The sequence below is a fragment of the Anarhichas minor genome, unplaced genomic scaffold (assembly GCF_050575085.1).
Source record: "Anarhichas minor isolate MPS153535 unplaced genomic scaffold, ASM5057508v1 ptg000051l, whole genome shotgun sequence".
Taxonomy (NCBI): Eukaryota; Metazoa; Chordata; class Actinopteri; order Perciformes; family Anarhichadidae; genus Anarhichas; species Anarhichas minor.
Window position 1 is genome coordinate 7,349,505 of NW_027466497.1, and position 16,307 is coordinate 7,365,811.

The 16,307-nt window shown below is 39.6% G+C and overlaps 2 protein-coding genes across 3 annotated transcripts; one reads left to right on the forward strand and one right to left on the reverse strand.

The window, feature by feature from the left end:
- Positions 1-1,028: 1,028 nt before the first annotated feature.
- LOC142972106 (recoverin-like) lies at positions 1,029-9,171 on the forward strand. Of its 2 annotated transcripts, XM_076112927.1 has the most exons (4): positions 1,029-1,409; positions 3,874-3,985; positions 4,932-4,998; positions 9,150-9,171. In XM_076112927.1, exons 1-4 carry the CDS (start codon positions 1,029-1,031, stop codon positions 9,169-9,171), a joined length of 582 nt encoding a protein of 193 aa, XP_075969042.1. The 2 variants fall into 2 exon arrangements, with proteins under 2 accessions (XP_075969042.1, XP_075969041.1); XM_076112926.1 differs by lacking the exon at positions 9,150-9,171 and having other exon boundaries at positions 4,932-5,017.
- On the reverse strand, positions 8,417-16,023 carry LOC142972105 (germ cell-specific gene 1-like protein). Its single transcript, XM_076112925.1, has 7 exons — positions 15,828-16,023; positions 14,053-14,249; positions 12,271-12,319; positions 11,434-11,592; positions 11,061-11,172; positions 10,529-10,798; positions 8,417-10,138 (listed from the first exon to the last, which is right to left on the reverse strand). Exons 1-7 carry the CDS (start codon positions 16,021-16,023, stop codon positions 10,012-10,014), a joined length of 1,110 nt encoding a protein of 369 aa, XP_075969040.1. The 3' UTR covers positions 8,417-10,011.
- Between the last annotated feature and the right edge of the window lie 284 nt (positions 16,024-16,307).

A 16,307-nucleotide genomic window follows, 5' to 3' on the forward strand; every position in this document is an offset into this window, starting at 1 on the left:
CAGGAGAATCATTAGAAATGTTGTGTGCTGTATACCTCACCCATTTCCCCATCTTTCTTCAAAGATAATATCTTCATTTTATAATTGTCATGGTTATTTGTACCATTCTATATATTTAATGTACAAGCTCCTTTCATTTGGATCTTTGAAACATTTTTTTGTAATTTGTTTAATTGTTGCTACCCCTATCACTAGGAATTAATGCAAATCTTCCTTCTTGATCTCTTCTGGTATTTTCCCAAATAGTTGCATAAGTGGGTTTATTTTTTAGAGAAATTACAAAAAATGTTAACTCTCTCAAAGGATTTTTCCCAAAAGCCAATTTTGTCCGAACATGACCGGAACATGTGACTGTGGTTTGCCTTTTGCTCACCACATTCTGTCCAGCAGCTTGAAATTACATTTTTTTTGTACTTTGAATTTGTGGTAATTGATTTCTTTATCCCCAAAGATTTGTTTATACAAACCTTTAGAAGCCCACATTTTTAAGATCTGTCAACTTTGCTAAAAGAAAGGATGGATCAATTTTCCATAAATCAGTTATCACAGATTATATTCTTGTCAAAATGTGTCAGGTAACATAATTTAATGGCTTATAGAATTTTACTTTGCTAAGAATCGGTACCATAATGCAGTCTGCTAGTTTTAAAATAGCAAAGGGGTAGAGAATTGCGGAAGTGTCTGAAGCACCACACTTTAAATGTCAATAAGCAAGCACTCCAGCCTTTACCTGGGTTAACCCTTGTCCGTGACACCTCTTGCTGGTATTACTGATGGTTGATTGGCTTAATGAGCTTACCAAGCGGCTTCTGCTCTTTTCACAGCATATGCTTCTGTGGACTTAACAGTAGGGCACGACCAGGATCAAGAAGCATACTGCAGCCATACCTCAGGGATAGTCTTCTGTTTGCCACTTCGACTGAGTAGAGGAGGCAACTCCCTAGGTTGAAGCTGTGTCTTTAATTGCTCTAGAAGAGCACAAATTCTCACTTATATATAACTCTAAAACATCCCCAACACCATCAACAATGGGTAACAGCAAGAGTGGCGCTGTGTCCAAGGAGATTCTGGAGGACCTGAAACTCAACACCAAGTACACAGAGACTGAGATTGCCCAGTGGTATGAAAACTTCAAGAAGCAGTGTCCAACGGGGCGCATCACAAAAGAAGAGTTTCAGAACATCTACAGCAAGTTCTTCCCAGAAAGTGATGCCCACACATACGCCCAGCACGTCTTCCGCTCCTTTGACACAAACGACGATGGCACACTGGACTTCAAGGAGTACATCATCGCTCTCCACATGACATCAACAGGCAAGACCACCAGGAAACTTGAGTGGGCCTTCTCGCTGTTCGATGTGGACAAGAACGGATATATCACCAAGGCAGAAGTCAAGGAGATCTGTACGGTGAGTTTTAGAGAGATGGAAACAACCGGTTCTTGCAGTTTGTTAACTGTTTGGCTTCCAGATATTAAAGGAATTGCATGAAGGAACAGTTTAGTACTCAAATTGAAACACGAACAAGAGTGAAACACAACAGTGTCATCTGCATAGGAGTTGATATTAGACCGTCCTGTACTTTATCTGTTATTGACTTCTAGCCAAACGTCAGCCATTGGCAGGTTTTTCAGACCTCACCAGTGATTAAACTGGGGTTAAGTGGGAGTAGTATACTTTGTATTTCCCCTTCACCAAATTTATCTGCAGTGTTGAAAACTATTTTGCATCTCATGGTATTACCCTTGTTAGGTAACTCAAGACATAAGATTAGACTTGATTGATTAATTGATACTGATAAACAGTTTAAGGGCTAAGCCTACCGAGGGCTTTGGAGTGAGGATATACATAAATATAGAATTAAGAGAATGAAGAGTGGACAGGGAACTAATTTCATCTAATTCTAACAATTTTGGATCAAGACATGACACATGACATGGTAATTATTAAAACTGAAATTAGAAAATTAAACCAACTCAGTTTAAACCATCTCTTGTTGAGAGAATGTGGATTGGCAGTATAGATAACAGTATCATCTGCATACAGAATGCTTTACGGAATGTCACATACTGCATCTTTTGGTGGCTTCTGGACAAAGGTCAACATTGGCAATTTAGCAGAACTTAACATTATAGTGAATAATAAATATTATAACCTCAAATGTGAGAATTTTTCATCATTAAAACTTTTAAATGGTCAGATATAAACTGAACAAACATTTCAATCGAAAATAATGCACCGCTAATGACACTATGTTGGCTGATTATCCATGCCTGACTTCAATGCCTTTTTCCCAATTAGTTTTTAGAGAAAAAAATGGCACACAATTACATTATTTTATATGTATTTCTTGAACAATACTCCTCATGACATGCAAAAACATAAATTGCCCTGGCTATTTTCTCACTGATGATTTTGTATGATGACAGATATTCAACCGAGGTCTGTGAGATTTATTTTCGGCAAAGCATGGTATACCGTTCTCACTTCAAACTCGTTAAATACCAACGCTTCGTCAGTGGCCCTCCCCGTCTCATGCTGACTCATTGAGGCGCCATTTAGTGTCTGCATACCCATGAAACTGCTGTTTATTTTCCTTGAAGGCAATGTCCGTAAGTTACATAACACGTATACTTATTTTTTCTAACAAACATGCTTATTTTAACGCAAACTAACACTCTCTTCCTCAATCTAACCAAGTAAAACTAAAAACCAAGGAAACCTACTTTGGAATTCTATGTTGAAAAGACACTATGCAAGTAAAGAACAGAAAGGGACACATCCAAAACAGATGCTAGTTGATGCTTAGGTCCATTGACCAAGCGTTGGTATTTGACGAGTGTGGAGTGAGAACGTGTTGGCATGGTGGGGAAGCTCAATGCAGCAGTGTAAGTAACATCAAACATAGACAGATATCAATGTCACATTAGACACATGACTAATAAAACAGACATTCTTCACATATTACCGCAAGACGGAATTTACAAACACAATTTACAAGATTGATACAAATGGACTCATCCAGGCTCAGAAACCAGGTTAATTGAATGATGCATTGTTGTGGGTTATATCTTGTATGTTATTTTCCTTTTCGTATTGCTATGGACCCTCTTAAATAAAGTTGGAATTGAATCAAATTCTTTTTTTGCACTACAAAATAGCCAGAAAACCCGATATGTGAGTTAAACCCTAATATGTGAGTTTTCCTGGACCGATGTGAGGGTCCCGGGACAGAGGATGTTGCATGTGTGCAGATTGTGAAGCCCTCTGAGGCAAATTTGTGATTGTAGGATATACAAAATAAATTGAATTGAATTGAATTTAACAGTAAGAGATTTAGAAAAATATGGTTTGAGGGAAAAAAAAGCCAAATCCTTCTTCAGTCTGACTGCAGTATGGCTGAGTAAGATCATTTATCACTGATTTGACAGTCTGGCCATTTGTTTTTGGTAATCTTTTCTTTAAGCCCTGCAAATGCAGTAAACAGTGAGTTAGTCGTTTCAGTATTCACTGTGCTGCCAATCTCCTGTAGTTTGTATTCCATATGTGATGAGATTAATAAATGTTGAAATGTAAAATGCTTCAGATATTTATACAATCTGTTAGTGTTACAGAAAATGTTTTTTAAGTCAGTTATTAAGGTTAAAAAAGAGACAGGAACCCACTGACAGGTTCCACATTATAGCACTCAACGACAATTAATACTATATTTTTGAAGGCTTTGAAATCTTGTTTTCCCCAGCCGGCCCATTCATAGACACCACATTTATATTCTAAAGATCAGAGGTCATATAATCACAGAACAAAAGAGGAGTTTGTTGGTTAATTCAAATTTAATGCTACTCTCTTATTCTTTTTCATTTTTCCCAAACAGGCAATTTTCAAGCTGATTCCTAAAGATGACCTGGCCGCTCTGGCTGATGATGAAAACACAGCTGAGAAGAGGGCAGATAAACTCTGGAACTTCTTTGATAAGCGCGAAAACGGTGAGATATAACAGGGTGAACGGAGACATGACTGAATTGATTTTGCTCTGTCCACCGTTTGGTCAGCCATCAAAATGATCTATTCTTCCAAACAGCTTTGTCTCGGCTGGACGACTGTACAGCTTTAAGTCCAACCACCTGTTTATAGTCTAGTGTCGAGTGATACTTCACGTCATGGGATTATAGGATGGATTACTGGCCTGCCGGGACCTAAAAAGAGACACAAAGAGACGCAAAACAACTCCAAAAAGTCCTAAGATATCCACAAAGAGAGACAAAACAACTACAAAGTGACATATATCATCTACAAAGAGACACACAATGACCCCAAGGAGACACAAAACAACCTCAAAGAGACACAAACTGGCCACACAGAGACATAAAACAACTGCAAAGAAACACAAAATAATCAGAAAGAGACGCAAAACAACTTCAAAGAGACACATAATCTATTCATGATGATAGCATTCCACTAGAATACTAATAACAACTTTATTTATATAGCACCTTTAAAAACAGAGTTTACAAAGTGCTTTGACAGACAAAAGCAGAAAGCTCAGTGAGGCAGTCGAGACAATACAAATAAACAAATAAATAAATAAAATGATGACCCTTTCCTTTTCCATTCTCAACCCCGTGATGCATCAACACAGCACAGTCTCTCCACATATTCAAGCAGTATGCAGCGTGCAGCTGAATCAGATGCTTGTCAGCTTGAGGACAGCAAACGTCCATGAGAAGAACACGGGAGCAAACTAATTCATTTACATTCAAAATGATTGTGACTTTGACACAGTCGTGACGAAATGGTCTGTTTGCACTATTAGAGACTGCAAATGATTCAGTCTGCTCCCGTCTGTTACTCTTGAAAAGCTTTAACGAGTGTCTTTCATTTCATTTCATTTTGATGACCTGAACTAAACTTCTTTTCCTTTTCTCCCTCCAGAGCGAGTGGCAGAAGGAGAGTTCATCCAGGGAGTGTTGGACAATGAAGACGCTCTTCGTTTGATTCAGTATTCGCCTTCGAAGTAACTCCTCTGCAGATTCTTCATTGCACCTGTCGTTCACACTTTATTCCTTCAGTCTGCAAACCGTCAGCAGCTGTGACGATAACGCCCCAATGCTCAAAATTCAATATGATGCAGAATCTCCTCCAGGGTTTTAATTAGATGTTACCAAAGTATGCAAACTGTCTGAACAGCTTTCTTTATCATACTGTAAATAACATAAATGTAACAAAGCTCTCTGTCAATCTAAAAACTATGAAGAAGACGTCAATATTCCCCAGTACATGTCACCTAATTGAAACTTTCTCACATCTAAATTTAAATGTGTTACTCTCTTCACTGAAGTTGCAATGGATGAAGCACATACTGTCTTTCTGAAACTGTCTGTGTTTAGATTACATATCTTGCGATACTGTAATTATGCAGGTGTGTTGTAGCAACTCAAGCACACAAATTTAATATGATAACGTGTCACGTGCTTTAGTTAAAGTATTATCACCATGAAAAGTGTTATTTTTTCTCTCTTTCGGGCAGCCTAGTCTCTCATTTTACTCTGGGATGTTTTTTAAAAGCCTGACCAACATGGAAGGGCATCAAGGTGTAACTGTACTCTTGTTATTGTCTTTTACAGTGTCCAAGTCCTCCATGTGGCACAATCGTATATGTTTGATGTTCTAGTTTGCTTAAATGGTGCACATTGCAGAATAGATTTCCGTCCTTGTACAACTGCATGTCAGAAGTGTTGGCCCTTGACGATTTATTCAATAAATCAAAACCATGAAGCTGTCATAAACGTTAAGGTGTCAAGAGTCTTCTCTTTCATTGTTGTCTCGCTTTTAGTTAATACTTTTAGCAATAGAAGAAACTGGGATTGTGGGACAGAGTATTGTGTTAAGAAGTGTTAAGCTGCGTTAACGGATCAGCGGTGCTCAAAACTAAGATAAAGAGAGATTTAGCCATGTTAGCGGTTCTGTGTGGCTGACCTTGAGAACAGCTTTGTTTACATTGATATATTTTTATATTATTATATATGTATTATAAAGGTTTTTGCCTTTGTCGTTTCCTGGATATATATTTATATATTCTTCGTCTCCGGACAGCATGAAACATGACTAATGCTAGCTGACATATAGAAGAATTAAAACTGGTGAACCCGTTTCTGTTGCCCGTTCGCAACTTCTACTTCTTCTTCATCTGTGGAAATACAGCCATGCATAGAGCCTCCACCAACTTCTGAGGAAACTATGCAGCCTAGTTTATTCCTACACGTTCTCATCCCACCTCGTCACATACTGGCCCCTTGGCTTCACTATCTAACGCATCAAACTATGACGCTCCACTACGGCCCCACTAAACCGGTTGGTAACGTTGTGAATTCAAACAAAAACACTTAGTTGTGTTTAGGAAAACCATCATGGTTGGGCTTGAAATAAGTACGTAAACTAAGTAAAACGTAAACAATGTGACGTAAGTGCGGAAAAGACGTCCCAAACATCACTAGTGTGACTTTTAAACTCAACAACACTTTGGGACATGAACACCGGTCTACCAGTTGAAAGTCCTGTGTTTGTTTGACCCTTTACAGTCTCTATACTACAGATGCTAAAGGGTGCCCTGGGGCGTGACAAAGCGTCAGTATTTGACGCCCTGGGAATGAGAATGGCCTGTCTATTCTCTCCAAACCAGTTGATGGAACCCGCGCCTGATTCACATTTATTTTTTTGCGACATTTAAAGAGTTGAAGGGAAAATGTTTATCTGGTAATAATTTGTGTGACTTCCATTTTTGTTTAAGATACAATCCATCCAATAGTTGTCGAGATGTTTGACTCAAAACCACAAATGAACCTCATGCCACCAGAGCACAATCCATGGTGATAACCAGAGTAATTGGGATTCATCCTCTGGGAACCACGAATGTACAACAACAGCTAAAGATATAGCTCAGTCTGGACCAAAGTGGTGAACCAACATTGCATCTCTTACTGCAAGCGTATCCAAAAACAGCACAAAAGATCATTACAGCACCAACCTTCAGGTGCGAATGCTGCCGGTCTACAGGAGCTCAAGTCAATCCCCTTTTTGACCTGTTTTTACAGCGTAAACCCGCTTTCACAGGTTAATCTCTAACAACAGAGGAATTAAATTTAAAGAACTGTCATCTTAAGGATAATCCACATACCCCACGTCTGTCAAAGAGATCAATTCTCCCAGTTTACAGCGGGATTAACCAGAGTAACCAGGGCGCTTTTTCTATGTTGCTGCTTAGACTGTGAACAAATAAGCCTAGATGGTCAAAGATCTGAAAATATACAAATTTTAATGATTAATAAGTTATAAGTAAATGAGTAAATGATTATAAGGATTTTTATTTTGTGTCTGCAAAATATGTAACTCTTGCTGATATATTTTAGTATTGTGGACTTAAAAAAAAGAGCCCAACCTTTCGTTCCTCCCAAAGTCTCCAGATGTTCGTAGTTGACCTATTTCATTCAAGACACACATAATTTACAAATAAACACATAATTTATAAAAGATAATCATATTGTTTCATAATGAGAAGATCTAGTTTTATCTCTTGATCCACTTTCTGAGACATCTGATGTGGTTTTTTGATGTGTTTCCTTCTTTGTGAAGCCAAAATAATTTCTAAGAATCTTTTATGACTTCACCAAAGAGGAAATACATCTTAGTGGGTTTCTTCTCTTTTTACCCTTTTAACTCTTTTTACCCAAAACAACACTTGAAACCCTTCTTGTGGAACTTCTTTGACTTTGAGCAAATACATCCTCTATAAGTGTGATTCAAAATATATTCTTTAAACTCATAGTTTGGAATAAGAAGCTCCAAATGGAAGCTGCAACATCCTCAGAATTTTCAAAATAAAAGGAAAAAATACATGCGTTAGCTGTCGGAACAAACAGGTCAGATACACACTGAAAAAATAAATGAATTAACCCCGTCCTGTTCCACAGGTTGGGTTGTTTGAACTATGTTGAGTGAGAGGCTCATTTTACATAAACTGTCGTATAATTCCATTTAATTCACATTTTTAATTACTTCCCACATACTGCTTAGTGACCTGCCTTACTGCCTATATCATGTCAATCTCTCTCTCTCTCTCTCTCTCTCTCCCAATCTTGTTCCCCTGACTGGGGAGATTATTGACATAATCTTCTGCCCAGCATTTGAAAGCATCTGTCTTAATGTCCAGATCCCTCTGTTTGCTGTAATCTCGTCTTCTTTATTGACTTTTTATCATTACTTTCTATACAGGCAAACATAAAACAACACAGAATAACTGGGTATAAACACACTAAACCAGGTATTTATGCTGCAGGTAAAATAAATCCTGATAATGTTTTACTTCTTTGTTTTTGTTTCAGCAGTAAAGAGTCTTTAAATGCTCGGGCAGAAAGCTGTGAAACAGATGTAAACAAAGAATTGTTCACCACGTTGCTCTCTTGTGGACAAAGCCTACTAAATATATTTAAATGAATATATAAATATTATCAAAGAAGTTTCTTTTGGTCCATAGTGATGATTTAACTTGACATCCGAGTCTAGAAATGGTCTATATGAGAAATTAACATATTATCAAACCCTAGATTCCCAAAATATGCTTTAAACATAATTAAAAGGCTAAATGGCTCATGTTAGCACTAACACCTATGTTTCATAATTACAGACCTGTATTTAAAGTTTTAACCTAAATATCATGTTCTACTGCAATTGTATTTTACACGTTTGCAACAAAACTATCTATAAATTAACATAAAAGTTATGATTTCATGGAATCCGTGTATTGACGAGACATCATCAGACAACGTGGTTTTTATTTAATTTATCACCTTATACTGGAGGGGAGTTTCATCTATTCATGCAAATCATAGATTAAAAACAACAAACACAACAACAAAAATGACATCATCTACCACAGTCATGGCCACAGTTGTATCATTACCATCTCTCAACACCTTGTAAATCTACATTTGAACACAGTCTCACATCCTCTCACACATCTCAATCCCTGAAGAAGTCACTGTGCATAAGGCTGTATTTACACAAGCAGAGTTATACTGATCTGTTGGTCGCAAAATGTTATTTTGTGAGACAATCCTGGAAGACAATTGTCCCTGCATGGCATGAAAATATGAGACATATAGAGCAGCAAGTCTAAGACAAAATAAAAATAAATAAAAAATAAAACTCACAATGTACTGATGCAAGTATTTCAACAGAATGTAGCCTTCTATTGACATGGTCACACATTAATGCCTTCTGCTGCCTTTACCATATTTAAAATAAATTCAATCTTTGTTGTTAAAAAGAGGCAATAGTCCAAACATTTTACACAATGTTTGTGTTTTGGTCTTCCTGTCATTCGAACTGCTGGCAAACATCCTATAAAAATGAAAAAAATAATAATTAGGAAATGAGTTTTAAAACATCAGCAAGGGTTTGAGGGTGCTATTGCATGTTAAACAGATATCAGCAGCGAAGTTATCAGCAGAAATGGGTCGTTACTAGTGACCGGCTAATTAGAATGAACCCCTTTTTGCATCTTTTAGCCTCCGTAAGCCCTGATTGTTGTGGTTCTACTGCTGCGCATAGACTTGATGGTAGAGTCACCACTTCATCAACCTCCCTCGTAAAAGCAAAGGATTGCGATAGTATGATAATGTTGCTCCGTGTCTGCTGGATGTGTGAGTGGGCTATTCTCTGCTTACTTGTTAGCCATAACAATGGGATAAACCATCTGAGCATTGGAGCTGTGAGTCTGTTTTGGAGTCCTTCTGCCCCCTAGTGGTCCAAAAAAAATCAAATGTCACTGCTTGAAATGATAATTGTGTAACTTGAAAACAGTCCAGACAAACAACAATTATCATTTGAAACCTCATATGTACAAAAACACATTATAATAAATAATAAAATAATACATATTTTTGAAGTCTTGTTTAAAATACAAATGGAGCCGCTCCTAACAAGGTATCGCCACAGTCCTCGGTCCTCCAAAGTCTCAGCAGAGTGAGTCCTCTCTCTCCTCCTGCAGAGCGTAATCTATCTCGTCCATCTCCCGTTCACAGTCTTCACACCCTTCAGCGCAGCATCCCTCCACCACCACCATGCCATGAGGGTCCACCAGCCTTCGCCCTCCCATTCCGCATCCACCCATTCCCCTAGCTCCTCCCACTACTCCCATTCCTTCCATGCCAATGCCATTTACTCCATAGCCGACCACTCCCATTCCCCCAGCTCCTCCCACTGCCCCCATTCCTTCCATAACAATGCCATTTACTCCATAGCCGACCAATCCCATTCCCCCAGCTGCTCCCATTCCTTCCATACCAACACCATTTACTCCATAGCCGATCACTCCCATTCCTCCAGCTCCTCCTGCTGCTCCCATTCCCATTCCTCCCATTCCAACTCCAGCTCCTCCAACTCCACCCATTCCCATCCCAATGCCCACGGCTCCCACCCCTCCAACTCCAATCCCTCCTCCGCCAACAAGCAGCACTCCCCCGGCGCCGTACGCCAGGGGACCGACGGCTGGTCCCACTCCTCTGGGCCACAGAGGGTCAATGAGCGCCCCCTGCTGGCCGAGCTGGATTAGCTGACTGATGGAGTAAACGCCTCCACCGCTGGCTCGAACGACCTCCTCGTAGGAGGGGGCGCAGACGGCGGCGCGAGCGTCCTCCAACCTCACCCGGGCCCGATGCTTCATCTCTATGAGGGTCTTGGTGTAGGAGTTGAGCGTGGCCACGGCGGCCCCCATGCAGCAGCTGAAGGACAGCCACGCCATGCTGGTGAGGGAGAAAAGAGTTGGAAGAACATTTTAAACGTCTTCAATCAGACCTGCATGCTAACGCAATTTGTTGTTTGAAGGTCCGTCACACCAGAGATATGATTCTTCTTCCATTTTGGACTCGAAATTTGAGATACAATTTTCTTTTTGCAGCAAAACTTTTAAAATGTATTGTTTTGCTGCAAAATCTCACAGTTCTGAAAGCTGGTTGTGACCAAGCCTGAAGTCAGATTTTTGGGGTTAAATTGGAACAAACTTACGCAAAAGACCAGCTGTAGTCCCAGGTCTGTGGCCTCCAGTCTTTGGGCCCGATGCTCACGGTCATCTGAAACACTGTGGTGTACATCATGTGTGCTACCATCCCCATCAAACCTGGTAGAGGAAGAAATAGGCAGAGACAGAGTTAAAAAAGAGAAAAATATTTACATCTGGGGGGAAAATAGAGGAAGAAATAGAGTGATCTGGTGAGCAAAGCAACTCTTGAAAGTCACATTTTTTGTCTGTGTCCATAAGATTGTTCCAACCAGAACAAGTTTGGACCTTTTGCATTAATCATTGCTTTGATTAAACGTTCAAAACAACTAGCTCAAAACAAAGTGATGGTTTATAACATGACCCCCCCCCCCCCCTCACCTGAGAGGACAGTGCACATGGCGGCGAAGGCGTTGATCTTGAGGGCGTTCATCTCCCTCTTGGCACAGAGGCAAATCACTTCCACACACATCAGCAGGAAGCCCATGGCCAGAAGACCGATGTACGTGAACTCACTGATGACTGAAAGCCAGAGGACACCTGTGGGGGACAAAAAATATACATTTATGTTTCCTTTGAAACTCTATGTAAACTGTCTGTGACAAGCCAACAAGAGGGGCATCGGATGCTAAGTCATTTCCAAAAAAAAGGTCTTACTGTTGATTACATGTTTTGGTACATGTTTTGGTACATGTACAAGTACAATTACATTTTGTCAAGTATTGTGCAATTGTTTCTGTTTTACTACATTTCTCTAGTTACTTTTTAAGATTACAGTTTTTCATTCCCTTCCTGTTCAGTGAAAACCATAGAAGTGATTTTGAATGTGGTGAGAAAATTCTCCTACTTTTTTAGTCAAAATATAATTTACTGTTTAAAAAAAGCTCTTGGATCATCGTCACGAAGCACAAAACAAGGAAAAAGTGAACTTTTTATAGATGCAGCAGTGATATTAATCCAGAAACGATAATAGTAAAACACGGAGAGGGAACAATGAGTAATTTTACTTTTCATTCTTTCGGTACATTTTGTGGATACATGCTTTTACTTAAGAAAGGTTTTGAATGCAGGACTCTTACTTGTAGTGGCACAGTTTGGTGTTAGTACTTTTACTTACAAGTGAAGGACCTGAATACTGAATACACTGGATATTTTGCTTTGGTGATATAAATATTAATTGGAACACAGGTTATATATTCCGTGTCTTCTGTTACTGACCTTGTGTCTCTCCTGGCGTCAGCTCGATGAAGCTGCGACACCTTTCTTCCTGATCTTCACCTGGAGGAACAATCACGGCAGAGTTATCTTGTTACTGTGGTAAAATGCTACCTTTCTGTCTCTGAATATTACCACATTGAATTTTCCATATTTGAATTGTACGTCAACGATCATTTAGCAAAATATATGTCTGTGCTTATAGCCACAACAAAAGCTCAAGGATTAGAGTTGTGTAGCTTTTGGGGCGAGATGACATAAATAATCTCTTGCAAATGCTACGTCTTTACTCAATATAAATCCTGAAAACGAAATAGAAAGAGTTGCCTTAAGCCCACCAGTTTAAATTCCTTTGGGAGAAAGAATTAAATGTCAACCAATCACATTGTCTTATTTTTGTACAATACATGTCAGTGATTACTTTTGTTTTAGGATACCTAAGCTTGCTCTGTGCCTGCTTTCTCACATAATGTGTGCGAAATGTGTGGCTCACCTGTCATTTAATAACAACATTCAATTATATTATACATATATGTTGATCAGAATTGTCAAAAGAACAGCAGTAAACGTGGCAGAAACTGATGCAGGATGATGTTGATGAGGTTTAATTTGTTTGTTTTTTGTGGTCTCAAATAACAAACAAAAATAACAAATAAACAGGTATAAATACACTGATCGTATCTACGAAAAGCAGGGGTTTAAAAGGTTTAAAATAATGAAACACAATCTGTTGAAATCAACTTTCAAATTATAACATGGGTTAAAATAACAACTGTTTAATCTTCTAATGTGTTCTTTAAATTTGTGAAAAGTATGGGCAACTGATGGAACTGTTTGTAGGAATAAAAACATGGCGGGAATGGTACATCATAATATTTGGTGGTGGAAAAGAACACTATACTCAAGTACTTTACTTCCAGCCCAGTTGCCAACATTTTTTTTGCCGTTGTACGTTTCGACAAACCACGGGATAAGTTGAATGTGGACATTTCTGAACCAAAAATACGTTTCATATCAGCCACATATCACACTCGCAGAAACACACAATGCCACGGGGTTAATGTTGTGAAACAAAGGTTAAGTTTAAGCAGCAAACTTACTAAGTTAGGAAAAAGAATCATGGTTTGTGTTAAAACAATGTAACGCGACAATGTAACGCGACAATGTAACGCGACAATGTAACGCGACAATGTAACGCGACAATGTAACGCGACAATGTAACGCGACAATGTAACGCGACAAGGTAACGCAACAAGGTAACGCAACAATGTAACGCAACAATGTAACGCAACAATGTAACGCAACAACGTGACGTAAATAAATAACAACCACCCTTAGAGTGTGTTTGTTTGATCCACCCACCACCCCTCACACTCTCCCTTGGTGGACTTTCTCGCTTGTTATACTCTTTTTTATACTACATAACTTTCATACCAGGTAACCTTTAATAACGGTCGCTCGATAGTTACGTCACCTCTGAACGAATGCTAAAAAGTCGACATCCACGGTTTGCAGAAACATACAATGCCAAAATGTACAGTTTTGAGGTACTTTACTTTACTTGAGAGTTTCTCTTTTATGTTACTTTAGATTTATACTCCACTATAATTTAGTATAATTAAGTACCTTTCTACTTGTCCTACAAATACTTCACATTGGGTAAAACTATTTCAGGTACTGAACTGGTACCATGCAGGTGCTTTTAACAACGAACCTCTGAGTACAAACCCAGTTGTGTAACCAATGAACTTTTATTTTTTGCTTCCCTCGCACACACACACACACACCTTCATTGTGCTTCTCACAGGAGAGCCAGAAGCCGGTGTGGAAGTAGCGCAGCATGTACTTGTCCTCGCCCGTCTCCCAGATGTACTGGACGGCGTTGGCCATCTGCTTCCTCTTTATCCTGGCCAGCTCCTCCTTCTGCAGCGGAGACAGCGTCACGTTGGAGAGCAGCTGCCTGGGGTCCGGTGTGGGGGTCTCTGGATGGAGGAAAGAAATTAAGAAAATAAAGCTTGTAAGTAAATGACGGAGAAAGTAGAGGTGAAGAAAGAGACTTTTATTTTCCTCAATGCACTTTGGGAGCCTTTTTTTAAGCATTCTAAGAAACTCTGGCTCTAAATCCTAAAAGGGTCTCCTGTAGTTCACAGCGTGTAACACAATCCAGCCCTGAAACACAGCTCTTTAGGTAATCTGTCATTTTCTATGGAGCGAAAATATAATGCTACATGGAAACAAATAGGCTTAGTGCTGAGAGATAAGACAGCGGGTGAGTGAATCCAGATAACATGCAGAAGCAGATACAAAGTTAGCAACAAAGCCGGGATTATGTGACTCTCTGCCAGTCAAGTCAAGTGAAAAATACTTGAATATGAGGTGCAAGAAAAATACTGTGGATGCCATAAAAATCTTGATTTTCTATTTCTGGAAATATTATTAATTATTCTTACGTTATTAATATGCTGTACGCTCCCTGATGGATTAGAAGTAAGATATCAACACTTTTTTAATCATACATGTGACAGCAGGCCTTCACATGCAGAAAGGAGGTCAGAGCAAACGATAAGTATATATATATATATTTTCTATATAAAATACATATTATTCTATTATTATTTTTGCATATGCAGCTTTATTCACAGCAGCTTTGTGTAAAAGCACGTAGGTGCATTTTTTCATTTTTGACTTTATTTTGTTATTTCACATTCATGAATGAATAAAGAAACCAAAGTCACAGGGAGAGTGTTTGGATTGATACTTACTGGATCCACACCATGCTTTGAATGATGTCCAAACTTTCTACCAAATAATCAAACTAAATGAAAAAAAACATGTACTGTCTTACCCTTCTTGGCCAAATTAGTGAAAGCTGCTTTGACACAATTGTGAGATAAAGGTGCTGAATTCATATCATAGCATTGGGGGATTGCCTCCAAATGGCTCCCAACATGGCGACCGCTGAGCTGGCAGTTTGCAGCTAACAGCGCTAACAACGGCAACAAGTGCTGGCAGAGCTAACAGTGTTTACCTTGAGGGGGGGGGGGGGGGGGGCGATAAATGGACGTTAAGCTTCCATGGCGACGGCGTGGGGTCGGGTTTGTGTTACCAGCACAGTATGAGCGCAGTGCAGAGCGACGGCAGTTAGATAGTGGGACATGCACACTGGCACTCACATGCACTATATATATAGGATATGCTATATAGAATTTAGAACTTTTAAGTTCCCAAATAAACACTGATTTTGTGTTTTCCAGCCAAAAGACGCCTGAGGTTAAACTGGGCATTTCGTTGAAAAGTGAAAGTTAGTTTCGAAATCTGCGTCATATTAACCTGTTGTTTCAACAGCATTTTCATAACGAATTGATTGATGTGAAGTCTGATGTTAAAATTCTGTTGTTTATAATCTAGATGTCTAAAAATCCTTCACTTTTCTACTAAATTTCTAAAGACTTAATAAGGCTTGCAAATCACCAAACCTCTAGGGTTTTGTCAGTATCTGGTCAAACTTGAGTACCTGATCGTGCTGAAATGATAACTTGGCCTTTGTTTCCCGGCCTCACCTGTGGTGTACGGCTGGCTGTTGTTCTGCCCGCAGTTCTTCAACTTGACAGGTGACAGGCAGAGAGGCTTCACCACCTTGTGCGTCCCCTCACACCAATAGGAGGTGCAGAAAGCCGAGACGGACAGCGTGAGGGCCAGCGAGGTGAGGGAAAGCGACAGCAGGGAGCGGTTACGTCTGGACATGTTCTCCAGCATTGTTGCTTCTCGCCACGAAGAGGACACTCTGGGAGAAATTAGTTATGACCAGAGAGTCGGCTTCAGCTTCACTTTGAGGGTTAGAAAGGTTCTGTTGACCAATCGGGAGCGGGCGGGTTTTGCGTGACACCACAGTGGCGAGCCAAGATGAAGCGTGGCGGGTTGGTTGTGGTGATTGAGAATGATTCAAGGAGGATGGTGGAAAGGAGAGAAGAGAGGGGATTAGGGTCAGAGGTCGGGTGGAGAGCTGGAGGGAGGGTTGGGGAGCTTGAAGTAGGAGAACA